We start from the raw sequence: 14,088 nt of genomic DNA, 5'->3' as shown, positions 1-14,088 counted from the left end.
CAAACACCAAGATGGAATTCGATGGGCAAGAGATTTATTGGGGCAAGTGCCTCTAGGGAATAAGGAGGTGAGGGAGCAGGAGTTGGCAGGGCAAGCCCTTGACCGTGATGCAGGTCTGACACCTGTGAAAGGGGAGGGCGAAGGTAGGAGGATTGCGTAGGAAGAGCCTCAGACCCCAGTGCAGCTTGAGAAAGTCTCGAGCAGGCTGACGGGAAGCCTCAAGCAAAGCTTGTCCATTAGAGAGTCCCAAGTCAGGAGGAAATGCCTGCTGTGGTCCGCTCCCTCTAGGAGGGCATGGGCTGGCGTGAACACCCAGTGGCTCCAAAGACAGAAGAGCTGGAAGCTGTTGATCAGTTGTGCTCTTTGAAACAGGCTCTTGTAGGGAGTGTGTTCGATTATTAAATTAGATTCTTCACAGCCAGGTAAGTCCCAGGTACAAGGAAAATGAAAAACAGAAAAAGGAAGGAAGTGCTAATACCCTCGTTGGCCCTGTGGTGAACTGCATTTATGCAGTTGTAAAGATGTAATGTTATTTACTTAACTGAAAATAATGATGTAACTATTCAGGGAGGATAGGAGGTAGGGAGTGTGAGAGAGCTGAGAAGCATGACTTCTTAGCACATACAGTCGCTAGATAATTTCCAAAATTGATAAACAAACAAAGAGCCTAAACATGTTTTTTAATAATTGCCAGAAAAAGCATCTGAAAGAATTAAAAATGGCTAAGCGACAGATGAGGAGTGGGAGGGAGGTTAGTGAAGGAATGGGGCTGGAGACCACTGTTTTAAATTATAAACCTTTTAGTACTACTTGATTTTTTTCAGCTATGTGCATGTGCTTCTTTGACAACAATAAATAAGGGAAAGAGAGCAGTAGGTAGATAGGTAAAGAAGGAAATGAGAACAAAAGAAAACTGGTGCAGAGCACAGGAAAACCACAGACACTGTGCTTCAAAGACCTTGCCAGCTTGCTCTTGTCCATGGGAGAACAATTATACTGAAACCCCATAGTCCACGTATGAAAATGCCCCCATTTTCTTCGTTGGTTGTAAGATAATATATTTCCAGGGAGACAGGCGCTCCTGCCTGCTCTGCAGTCCTGCGAATCTGTGATTTGAATTGAGGCTGTGCAGGAAGAGCAGGATCCGGAGTAAATAGCAGCCGGCAGAGGCAAGAAAGGATACAGGGCGACTGCTGTGGCTGGGAACCACCAGGGCAGCCCCTGCTAACCCACAGAGGGGCCCCTCTTCTGGGTCTTCCTTCTAGAAGGGGCTTTTGGTGACTTCCAGTTAGGAAGAGCTGCCTTAGAATGCAAGGGAGATCAGGCTCTCCACCTCTCAGAATGCTTCAAGGGAAAACCTTCTTACAGATGATAGACTCCAACTTAATGATGGAACCCTTAACTGGTGAGAGGTATGTCCCGAGACCTTCGCAGCCCCCAGTTTGGGAATACCACGTATCACATCATTTCCCTCGTAAAATGCTGTTGTTTATTTCCATGCTGGCTTGCATTCTCACTAGGTGGTTTCCAGGAAAGATCATAGATCCCAGCTATAGCTACCTTCAACATCTCACTCCTCAATTTATTTCAAACTTACTGTCAGGCCAAGTACCATCCTTGACTTCCCTTGCTTTTCTGTCACCTGCATGAGCAGTTAGATTTCTCTGGGGAAGCATTTTTCACAAAGAAACATTATTTAAAATTTTACCAGAATTCTGGCATAGTGACTGGAGGAGAGAAAACCAAGCTGCATTAAGATGCAAACACATGGTGTTTGGCCAGGCCCACCTGCTGAGCGCCAGGGAAAAAAGTACCTTGAGGTGTGGGGAAGAGAATTCACATATATGTGAAACCATGGAGTGCACACACACACACACACACACACAGGGTGTATACACACACACAGAGTGTACACACACACACACACACACACACACACCCTCCCCCAGAAAATAAAGTGAGTGGCATTTCTTTTCCTCCCTAGCATCCATTAGGACTAGGAAATGATGCTTCCAGTGAGGAAGCCTTTCTGTTAGGACCTCTGTTGACTAAAAAGTATCTATTAGGTGACAGAGAGTTAGGCTATTTCATGTTAATTACTCCAAGTATGCTCAGTGCATTCAGGAAGCATATGCAGGCTCTTGCTGAGGATCTGCATTTTGAGGCTGCTTTAAAAATAAGATTGAATTTCTGTTTTATTTATTTATTTACTTTTTGGTTTATAAAATGTAATTTTATTTTATGTTACTCTGCTGTTACATAGGGCATACATAACATTTTCACAAGGCTTTTTTGGGACTACAGTCGATGATTATTAGCAACGTACAATAGTGGTCCAACTCTAACAATCACTAGACAAACTGGACACCCTCTCACAGGTGCACAAATCTGCATGGAAAAGTACTAATTTTAGACTTGGACTTGTGTACTTTATTTCCCCTTTCTAGTGTATTAAGAAATGACATGCATGTGTCATGAGAGTGAGACTGTCTGCATGAGAGTCTCCATTGTACATGCCATATTGCCCTCTATTGGTAAGAACTCAAAAATCTTGATTGTCTATGGTAATAAAAATTAAAATAAATCCAGATAGTCAAATATGCATTGTACAGAAATATCCTTTTTGCTGGTATGTTTTCCTTTTGTCCTCATTATATATGAAAATCACATTTGTTAAAATATGTCAATAATGGCTTCTGAAACAGTTTTTATAAATTTCATAAATTAACACTGCTCTGATATTTTTCTCCTTTGTTACATAAGCTTCTCTCATTATATTTTAAAAAGAAAATCACTGTTTTTCTCTGACATAATTTATTTCAGGGAATATGCAAATTATGATTGGTCTAATTTATGAAATTGTGACAAAGCAGGGTTTTTTTATAAATGACCATCTCTCTTCCTCCCAGCCCTTTCAGCACAGCGTTGGCAGATTACTGGATGCCTGTGGATGTGTACATTGGAGGGAAAGAACATGCTGTCATGCACTTGTTCTATGCAAGATTCTTTAGTCATTTTTGCCATGATCAAAAAATGGTCAAACACAGGTGAGCATTTATACTGCTTTGCAAAAGAATTCAGTTCCTTGAACAGCAACTGAAGGCAGGTGTTGGTTCTTCTGAAGCAAGGTAAATATATGTGGCAGAAGAACTCTATTTTTCAAGCATACTTTAGAGGTCACTGTCAGCCTTAACCACTGGAAGTCCATTTATGTTGCTTAGTCAGTTCTAGCCCGTGGTGTCTGCCTGCTTGCATAGGATCTTCCCTTCAGCTTTTCTCTGTTGAACTGAGTTAAGTAGTTGAGATTTTCACTTGTGAGGCAGAGAAGAGCAGTTCATAATGTCACACAGCTTTTTATAGCTTCTCATGTGAGGTCATGTTTATCATCTGGTCCCTTGGTGTAAGCTCTGTTTCTGCTTGACTGAATCCTGTCTCAATATGTCATTCTGATAAAATGGATTAAAAGCTAGGGAATCACATTGTAAATCCATTGATAAATTCTTTTCTTGTTGGTCTATAATATATTCCCCATCATGTTCAGAAAGATGTGTGTGTGTGCTTTTTTCCCATGAAATATATCATATATATGTATATATAATATATACATAATGTATTATATAATATGTATTTAATGTATTATACAATTTAAAAAATAAAAAATAAATGAACATCCATGCACCCCCTCCTCAGATTAGGATGTAGAGTATTCCAGGTCCCTTAGAATACCCAGGGTGCCCTCACTAATCAGATCATCCCCCTTCCTACACCACCCACCCCTCCCCCATACAGTCCCTATCCTGAATCTTGAATTATTCATTTTCTTGCTTTTCTTAAATGTATTACTTCTTTATATATTTTTAAACAATATGTGTTGTTTAGTTTTCTGTGTTTGAACTTTGTATAAGTAGAATCATATTTCACGTATTCTCTCTTGCTTCTCTTGCTCAGCATTTTTGGGGATTCATCCATGTTGCTGCATGGAGTTATGTTTCATTCGTGATTCACTGCTATCTGGTATTCCATTACATGGAATGGAATTTCTAATACAGAGCTCAGTTTATGTCCATACCACCATTAACGGTCCTTGGGCTGTTTTGTGCAATTAAGAACAAAACTGCCATAAGCATCCCGGTACGTTTCCTGACATACGCGTGTTAGCAGTTCTCTAGGATGTGTACCTGGAGTAAGATTAGGGTAACCACATGTTCAACTTCACTAAGAAATGCCAGACCGTTTTCCAAATTGGTTATATAAACCTACACTGGCACCAACAGAGGTGAGGGTCCTATCACTCAAGATCTTCATCATTACAACATATAGTACAGCCATCCCTGTGTATCTGCGGGGGATGGGTTCCAGGACCCGCCACAGATACCAAAATCTGTAGATGCACAGTTCTCATAGTAGGCCCTCCTTATCTGTGGGTTCCACATCCTTGGATTCAACCAAACTTGGATCATAATCACAGAGGGCTGACTGTATTATCTAACTTTTAAAATTTTGTCAAACTGGTGGTTATATAATGGATCACTTTGTGAGTTAAATTTGAATTTAAAGACACTGCTTACTTAATGAAGTTTAGCATATTTTTATTATGTTTATGGACCTCTGTGTTTCCTCTTCTGTTAAATCCCTATTTGTGTCCTTTGCCCTTATTTCTTCTGGGTTGTCTTTTATCAATTGTAGGAGTTCTATAAATATTCTGGATGCTAATCCTTTATCAGCTATATGAATTGCAATATTTTTTCCCGGTTTTTGGCTTGTCTTATTTTTATGGTGTCTATTGATGAACAGAAACTTTTTTTTTTTAATGATTGTTGTGCTCTTTTATTTTTTTTTCATGTCACACATGGATTCATATGTTTTTTTTTTTGTTTTTTTTTTTTTATTTATTTATGGCTGTGTTGGGTCTTCGTTTCTGTGCGAGGGCTTTCTCTAGTTGCGGCAAGCGGGGGCCACTCTTCATCGCAGTGCGCGGGCCTCTCACTATCGCGGCCTCTCTTGTTGCGGAGCACAGGCTCCAGATGCGCAGGCTCAGTAGTTGTGGCTCACGGGCCTAGTTGCTCCGCGGCATGTGGGATCTTCCCAGACCAGGGCCTGAACCCGTGTCCCCTGCATTGGCAGGCAGACTCTCAACCACTGCGCCACCAGGGAAGCCCCATATGTTTTTTTATATCTTTATTGGAGTATAACTGCTTTACAATGTTGTTAGTTTCTTCTGTACAACAAAGTGAATCAGCTATATGTATACATATATCCCCGTATCTCCTCCCTCTTGAGCCTCCCTCCCACCCTCCCTATCCCACCCCTCTAGGTCGTCACAGAGCATCGAGCTGATTTCCCTGTGCTATGCAGCAGTTTCCCACTAGCCATGCATTTTACATTTAGTAGTGTATATATGACAGTGCTACTCTCTCACTTCCTCCCAGCTCCCCCCCAGCCGCGGTCCTCAAGTCCGTTCTCTACATCTGTGTCTTTATTCCTGCCCTGCCACTAGTCATGAACAGAAACTCTTAATTTAATGTAGTAAATTTTAATAATCTTTTCCTTTATGGCTATTGCTTTTAGTGTCTCAGTTCCTTTAATGGAACAGTCCATCCATTTCCCCACTGATCTGCAGTGCCCTCTCCACTATAAATCCAGTTTTCATATATATGCAAGGGCCTATTTATAAGGTCTTTATTTTGTCCATTAGTCTATTTGTTTTTTGCTGTGCTAATTAGTTACTGGCATTGTTATTTTAATTTTACAAGTCTCAGTATCCAGTAAGGGAAGTCCTCCTACTTTGTTCTTTTACTTTAGGAGTATCTTGACTATAATTGGACCTTTGTTCTTCCATATAAATTTCAGATTTAGCTTGTCAAATTCCACAGAGGTTATCTATTGGGAGTTCAACTGTAATTGCATTGGATCAACATACTTACTAATATCTTTTCTCACTCTTGCTTCTTGCATCTCTGACTTTAACATCTGAAATCATTTCCCTTTTATCTGAAATATATACTCTCCCTTATACTGAAATATATCTTATGTTTTTTAGTGAAGGTCCATCTATTAGTTATTATTTATCTAAAAATACATTTATTTCAACCTCATTTCTTAGAGTTTGCCAGCTCAATAACACATTTAAAACATTTTATACACGTTTTATATCTTACCTGACTTTTTCACTTGTTTTTCATCAGGACAATGATTCAGGCTCTCTTGTCTTCCATACCGCCTGGAGCATGGTTCCTGGGATTTTTTTTCAGTTTTGCTGTGTTTTGTTTTTTTAATACAACAACCTTTAGAATATTTTTTAATTGCAGAGAAGAAAAGGGGGGAAAATCTGGTTATCTCCTTGTGCAGATAACTTCATGTTAACAATTAAAAAATTAAATAATGAAAAAGTAATACGTCTAAGGTTAAAATTTAAAAATTTAACAGCACAGAAAGTAAACATTGAAATCTCCCTCCCTGCATCCCACCCTCTACCCATCTCCTCAACCTGTTAAGTTTCTTTTGATTTCTTCCAGAAAAATATTTTGCATATCTCCATATTTCTATTGATATACTCATTTTTAAATGTTACACATATTATATATATATATATATATATATATATATATATATATATGCCTTTTGCATTTTTGATATAATATATTTCAGTTGTCATTCTACATCAGCATTTACAACTTATGCACAGTATTCTGTCATATGGATATACCATAATTTATTTAAGCAGTCACCTAATTTTCTAATTGCTATTAAAAAAAAGAAAAAGTCCAATGATGCTCTTTATCTATATTCTTAGCAGGCATTTGGGATCATATCTGTAGGTTCAAGTCCTGACACTGGAGAATGCTGGGTCAAAGGATATGTATTTTTAAATTTTTGATCCTTAAAAAATATATTACTTTTAGAACCTCTGTAATGCAGACTAAAATCCAGTTTCATTAAAATGAAGTATCTTGAAAGCTCCCTCCCTTTTCACCTCAGACCTGCTCCCTCATTCTGTGCATGCATGCATGGATTAAAAGTCTACAGAAGGCTAATTTAGGATATAAATTAAATGCTTAAAATAATTTTTTCTCATTAGTCCCAGAGACCTTCATGTGTAAAAATTAACCCATCTGCACCAGAAGGACACTAAACACATTAACAGTGTTAATCTTCAGAGAAATAAATTACAGTCATCCCTTGGTATCCATAGGGGATTAGTTCCAGGACCCCCAAAGATACCAAAATCTGAGGATGCTCAAATCCTTCATACCAAATGGTGTAGTATTTGCATATAACTTACACTCATTCTCCTGAATGTTTTAAGTCATTTCTAGATAACTTATAATACCTAATACAACGTAAATGCTATGTAAATAGTTGCCTGGGTGCACCAAATTCAAGTTTTGCTTTTGGGAAGTTTCTGGAATTTTTCTTTTTTTCGAATATTTTTGATCTACGGTTTGTTGAATCGACGAGTGTGGAACCCACAGATAAAGAGGGCTGACTGTAGTTAAAATGTTTGTAACTTGGATTATAGAATTTACCATTCTGTCTTGCATTTCTTCTCTATGGAAACTTCTTTACCTCACTAGGTAAAGATTACCCTGGAGGATGGAAACCGTGTTCTGTTACTATCACAGTCTCATGGACATTAAATATTCTCAGTGAATATTTGTTTAAATAAGTTGAGTTTAACCCCTTGATATAAACAGATAAAAGTTTATGTTGTTCAAAGGAAATGTTCTTCTTGGGATCGGGAGAGTTGGATAGAGAGAGGTTAAGTTCAAAGACCAAACACAACATGAGAAATATTTCCCTCTCATGTAGGTCTAGAAACAAAGACCATAAATGGCTTCTGGCTCCTTAACAGTAGGGCACATTTCTCAGCTTTGGAACAATTATTTGTAGAAGTAATGAATGAGCAAATAAATTATTCAATGGCTCACTAATTTAAGATGTAGGACAGGCCCTGGCTACTTTTCTGATTTCTTTACAGTGTTTTAAAACTATAGTCAAGGAGGAAAAATGTTTGTAGCATTCTGACATAATTTAAAATACAGGTTTGGATGTGACTTGTTTCTGTTCAGATAAATTTCTAATTTGCAAAGCCTCGAGGGACACCTGGTATTTGCCTTACCATCAACTTTAAGGGACAGCTGTATGGTATAAATGGAAATATACCTAGGCAATATACTTTTTTAATTCTTGACAAGACGGTACGTTCTATTCCATGCCCTCCCACTCCCCAAAAAGAGGGAGATTTATTTTAAGTACTTAGAAGGCTGACTTTTTTGAGGAAGGTGCAGAAAGTCATCTTATCTCTGTTTCTCAGCACAGTTGTCAGAATTACTCCTGTTAAATTACATCAGGGCAACAATAGCCTCTGAAAACTATTCCTGAGTGTTACCTGTTTATCAGAGGTGTTTTGGTAAACCACTTGGCCTCAAATGAAACTAAAATCATCTACTTTCTGTGATGAGTAATTCAGAACTCTCTGATTAAACATTTTTTAAAGCCTCCAAACAATTTTATCAAGCTGGCCTAGGAGGAAATTTTGAAACCTGTCAACCATGTGTGTATTTTTCTCTGTTTATTAGCTATTTTTCCTGAAATGTGTATAAGTTGGAATTTCATGTCCATTTCTGTATTCTTTTTGATTAGCGTTGTCATTTCAGGAGGGATTTGAGACTACAACTGTTCACTTTTGTTTTCATTTCTCAGCCATGTGGCCACTGTCTCAAGTAGTAGCTCTGGACTGGGAGTCCAAAAAAACCTCTGTCCCATGATCACGTGGGCCTGTCATTAGCGGTGTGGACAAGAGACCTAACCCCTTTGGTTCTCAGTGGCCTCATAGGTTAGGGATTCAGTCACCTCTGAGCACCCTTTTCACTCTATGATTCTGGTTAAATGTCTTCAAATATCAATATAAAAGTAAAGGTTTATGTGGATTTAATAATCTTCCTAGTTCCTAAAAGAGCCCTGGCCCTTTCTTTCATCACTTGTACATTTAGGTCTGCAGTTTGAACTTTCAGAAGGTCTCTTTACCCTTTATGAGAAACTGGCCTATGGGTTGGGTATGCCATCACATGGGACAGCGAGTGCCTTTATTGTGTGAAACACCAGGTTAATGATTTTTTTTTTTAATAAATTTATTTACTTATTTATTTTTGGCTGCCTTGGGTCTTCGTTGCTGCATGCGGGCTTTCTCTAGTTGCGGTGAGCGGGGGCTACTCCTTGTTGCGGTGTGCGGGTTTCTCATTGCGGTGGCTTCTCTTGTTGCGGAGCACGGGCTCTAGGCACGTGGGCTTCAGTAGTTGTGGCTCGCGGGCTCTAGAGCACAGGCTCAGTAGTTGTGGCACACGGGCTTAGTTGCTCTGCGGCATGTGGGATCTTCCCGGAGCAGGGCTCGAACCTGTGTCCCCTGCATTGGCAGGCAGATTCTTAACCACTGTGCCACCAGGGAAGCCCCAGGTTAATGATTAAGCTGGAATTGATGTCAACAGGAAATTTGCAAAAGGAGAAATACAAGTGATCAATAACCATACTACAAAATGTTTAGCTCGCTGGCAGCAAAAGGAATACAAAATAAACAGCAGTGAGGTACTGTTTTCCATATAGCATCCCAATGAGAGCAGCTCTCTCATATACTACAAGGCAATTGCCAACAGGCTTCATGAAAAGCATTTTGGCAGTATATAGTGAGAGCTTTAAAAATAGTCAGACTTTTGGATACTATTTGCACTTCTAGAAATCTATCCTAAAGAAATAATCAGAAATGCAAACTTATACAGCAAAGTGTTCCTGTAAGTATTACTTCAAGTAGCTAAATACCCCGAACCTAAATGCCCCAAAATGCTGAGAAAGGGCAAAGTATACCCCATCTGTATGGAGGATTCTTGTACAACTCTTTAAAATTATATTACAAAGAATGTTGAATAACATGGAGAAATACATCTGAAGTAATGAGAAGTGAAAAAAGCAAGATAGAAAATTGTAGATAGTTTGATTATCTCTGTCTTTATATGTACACACATACCAATACACATACACAAAGCAAGAGAAAAGACTAGAAAAAATTATGTCAGCATGCTAACACTATTTTTCTCTGGATGGTGAGCTTATTGATGATTTTATTATTTTTTAATGGATTTTTTTCCAGATGTTATACAATGATTATGTAACTTTATAACAGAAAGTAAAACGAAGTCATTTACAGTTTATATTCTGAAGCAGGGAAGTGCACTGGGCCTGCCAGTGTGACTTGTGAGTGTGAGGTTGGCACCAGCCTTGGCTGCTCGTCACCAGGATGCTGGGAGGCACAGAGGGGCACGCTTGGTGGGGGTGCGTGTCTCTGCTCCTCTCCACTGAACTGGGGTCAGGAAGCCTTTTCTCCCCCTTTGTGAGAGACAGCTGTAACGCGGAATCTTGTCAGTTTTTGTTCTCGCTCTTTCATACAACTCAGACACTAAATTCCCTGAACCGACTTTCTCCCTGCAGTTCGCAAACAACAATGAGTGGGGTGGCGTGGGAAGCTGCTGCCCCCGTGCTAACAGCCACCTGCTGACCATTGAGAGCTCAGCAGGCCCCCATCCATGGTCCGGGGAACTTTTTCTGATCACACCAGAAATGGAGCTATTGGGAAAAGGCAAAGGAAGAGAAGAAAAGCCTTACTTGAGTCTCGCTGTAATGCTAAGGCTTCCTTCCATGCCCCTGGCTAGCTGCTAGGAAATGGAAACCGTGATATTTTAAGATGAGCCATGTCTTGATACTTAGAAACGGGCTAATTATGTGAACATGATGGTCCTAGACTCAGGGTAGGGACGAAGAGCAAGGTGAACTTAGTCTGAAAAATCCCAGTTAGAGACTATTTTCAGAGATCCATGGCTTTCTGTTTTCTTTTTTCCAGATCTATAGTAGCTGCCTGACCAGGCAGGAAAGTGGGTAGCAGGCTCTCCAGGTCTTCTTAAGTAGGGAAATGTCATCTGCAGTGACTAGTTAGGGCTCTGATGGATCCTGAGATTCTTTTAGCCCATCTTGGTTAATGCATTCCTTTATGCAGTGAGTTTTACAAGGGTGCTTAAAATAGCTTATCTATGTTCTGAAATTCCTTGTTAATCCTAAGAATTAGTAACCTTCCTCCCTCCCTCCCTTCCTCACACCCACCCTCCCTTCCTTCCTTCTTTCCTTCCTTGAACAAAGGTGCCTTTCAATGACCAGCAGGTATTCATTGTAATTTCTGAATTAGTACAGTCCAAACTACCAAGGAAACAGTGAAGATTCCATCCCTTTTCATCATTCTGATTGCATATAGCTGTGCTGTGGTACAAACAAAGGTAATCGATCTCTAGGGGTGGTATTGAAGGAGTGAGAAGAAAGCTGACTCAGCAAAGAGCACAAATTTGTATTCATGAAAGTGAAACCATCTAGGCCTTCCTCAAGGCAGATGCCCTGCAGAACGCCTCCACCTTTAATGGCTTCAGAGTCAGAAGGGGTTTGTTGGTGGTTTAGAGTTGAAGACTTTTCACTTTCTTTTTTTTTTTTCTTGTTTTTAATTTACTTTAATTTATTTTAAAAATCACAGAAGTCATGAATATGCATGTATCCTTAGCTTAAAACTTCCCAATTTTGCTGTTCAGGGAGACGCTGCTTTGGGAAAGATCCCCGGCGTTCTCCTTACTTGCTGTCAGTAATAATAAATCCTTCCTTCTCTTGAAAAATAACTAGCTAACTAACTAACTAACTAAATAAATAAATATCACAGAAGGACAAATGCATGTTTAAAAAAATTCAAACAAGATGAAAGTGCATTAATACTGTCCACCCCCCTGTTCCCCGGTTTGTGTATTTGTTGTCCAGTTTTCCCTTCAGAGGGAAGCTTGGAGGAGGGCTGTTGAGAAAGGCCCAGGAGCTAGAGTGGGTGGGAGCAGTGACCAGGGAGATGGTGGGCGGGTCCCTGGGACGTGGCCTGGCTGGACAGGTGTCCCCGGGCTCCTTCGGAGGGGTCTGGGACCCAGGTACATGGCCCGGTCATGTTGGTCCCTTGCGGGCACCAGCAGCGTGACCCACCCAAAGTGGAGGAGGGCGCCACCTGCAAGAGAAAGTGCCGTTTGCACTCCTGACCTTGCTGGAACGCCTCCTGTTACCTTCAAATGGAGGAAAGTAGAAGCTTGGGTGCCCAGGCGTGGCCATCATCTTAACCCAGTGGAGACGTTGTTCCCAGACTTTAAAAACATTCACTCTTCACTTTCTTATAAAGCTCCCTGCTATACACAGTCATTATGATGTGTGAATAACTTGTTTGCTTATACAAGTTTGTTCCCAGGTACCATTTGTTGAATGAATGAATGAATGAACAAATGGGAAATACATTAGTTACATTGTTGTGAATCTGAATAATGAACCTGGCAATGTGGTGTCATCTCTGCTCCAGCAGGACTAGGCTCCAAGTCTAGCAGGGCCCTTGATGTCCCCTTGTCCCCCATTCCCATGTACCGTGCTTCTCTATATCACACTTCATGCCTCCTCCTTGTGGTGGTGGCGGTTTATGAGCATGTCTTGGGCCACTCATTTTACTGTAAGCTCTTTGATTAATTTCAGAGGGCTCTGTACCCAGTTGTCGCTCAAATACAAATGTGACTCCTCATTCTGGGCTAAACTACACCTGAGGATGGATGGAATAAGAACCAGCTTCCTAGAGCCCTTTGGCCCTGGAAGAGTGGAGGGAGAATCACTGGGGAGTGAGCAGGATTCCAGGACCTGGGAAGCGCCCCTCCCCACTGTGGAATTTCTCTCTCTCTCCCACTTTCACTCCCTGCTGATCTTCCCAAGGGCTTGAAATAGAAAGAGTTTGAAATCTTTGAGGGTGCCTCTCTCTGCAAAAAGGTCCTGGCCCCACCTCGAAGCCATAGCATCCAGTGCCCACTCTTCATCCCCTTTCTTCCTTCATCTCTTGTCCCCTCCACATTGTTCCCCCCCCCTGCTGCTGGCAGATTTATTTATTCATTCATTTCAAACCAGTTACATTAATTGAGCATCTACTATGAACTGGGCGCTGGGAGGGGTTTTCACGGCTCCTCCTCTTCTCCTCCTCCTCCTCCCTTTCAGGAGGAAGACAGGCAGCAATGCAACTCACCTGAATACACAGTGACATGTACTATCTGCCCAATGCCGTCACAGGCACAACACTGGACACACCGAGGAAAAAGCAACTAATTCTGACCAGGAGGGCCTGAGATGCCTTCACAGTGGAGGTGGCATTTGAGTCAAGCCTGGAAGGGGGAGTAGAGTTTTGACAAATGGGCAGTTTTGATAGCACTTCAGGGAACAGTGTGAGTGAGGACATGGAAGCGCATATGGGCAACATGTAGAAAGAGCAAAGGAAGCGAAAAGGGAGGGAGGGATAGAAGTCCGATGGCCAAGCCGGCAGTTTGGACTTGATGTGGCAGGAGTTGATCTTCAGATCTGACTGGACTCTCTGTTCCTCCTTCCCAGCTCTGAGAGTGGTCAGGCATTGGTTTGGTTCAGTGATAGCAGACAGGCTGGCTCCCTGAGGGCAGGGATTGATTTGCCCACCATGACATCCCTAATGCCTGGCTCAGTGCCAGAGTCATAGTCAGCACTCAATAAATACCTGCCGAATAAATAAATGATAGATTTCACAGGGTAACTCTGCTTTCTGAGGACGTGATACCAAGAATTCTGAGCCTCGGCCTGAGTCCACCAGGAAGTGCTGCCATGGATCAGTGATGGGGCGGGAGGGGCACTGGGGCAGTCTTGCCATCCCCGCACTAGATGACACCTCCAGCCATCCCTGCAGTGCTTCGGCCCTGGGAGAAGAAGGTAGCCCAGATGAGCCTCAGCTATCAAGTTGTGTTGTTGCTAACTTTTGGGAATTAAGATTGATTCATTTAACTGGCAGGCCTTGTTTTGGGCGTGCTGCTGTGTGAGAAGGGTACGCCTGCCATTCTGGGGAAGGCCTCCAGTGTGGACGCTCCCCCGAGATCCCTCATTCTGAAAGGCTTAGAAGTGGTTTTGAAACAGGCAGAACTGATCTGTGGTGTTAGCAGCCAGGCTGGTGGTGCCCATGGTGGGGAGATGTTGCCTGGA

The 14,088-nt window shown here is 41.4% G+C and overlaps 1 protein-coding gene across 3 annotated transcripts in view; it reads left to right on the top strand.

The window, feature by feature from the left end:
- LARS2 (leucyl-tRNA synthetase 2, mitochondrial) overlaps nt 1–14,088 on the top strand; it is a 268,263-nt gene that overhangs the window by 226,243 nt on the left and 27,932 nt on the right. For all 3 annotated transcript variants that reach the window (XM_007168883.2, XM_057554822.1, XM_007168882.2), the window contains one exon: nt 2,910–3,047. In XM_007168883.2, the coding sequence (XP_007168945.1) occupies nt 2,910–3,047 (138 nt within the window). The remainder of the gene's footprint in view (nt 1–2,909; nt 3,048–14,088) is intronic.

The sequence above is a fragment of the Balaenoptera acutorostrata genome, chromosome 10, assembly GCF_949987535.1.
Source record: "Balaenoptera acutorostrata chromosome 10, mBalAcu1.1, whole genome shotgun sequence".
In the NCBI taxonomy this organism is placed as follows: Eukaryota; Metazoa; Chordata; class Mammalia; order Artiodactyla; family Balaenopteridae; genus Balaenoptera; species Balaenoptera acutorostrata.
This window is presented reverse-complemented; position numbering and strand designations above follow the sequence as displayed.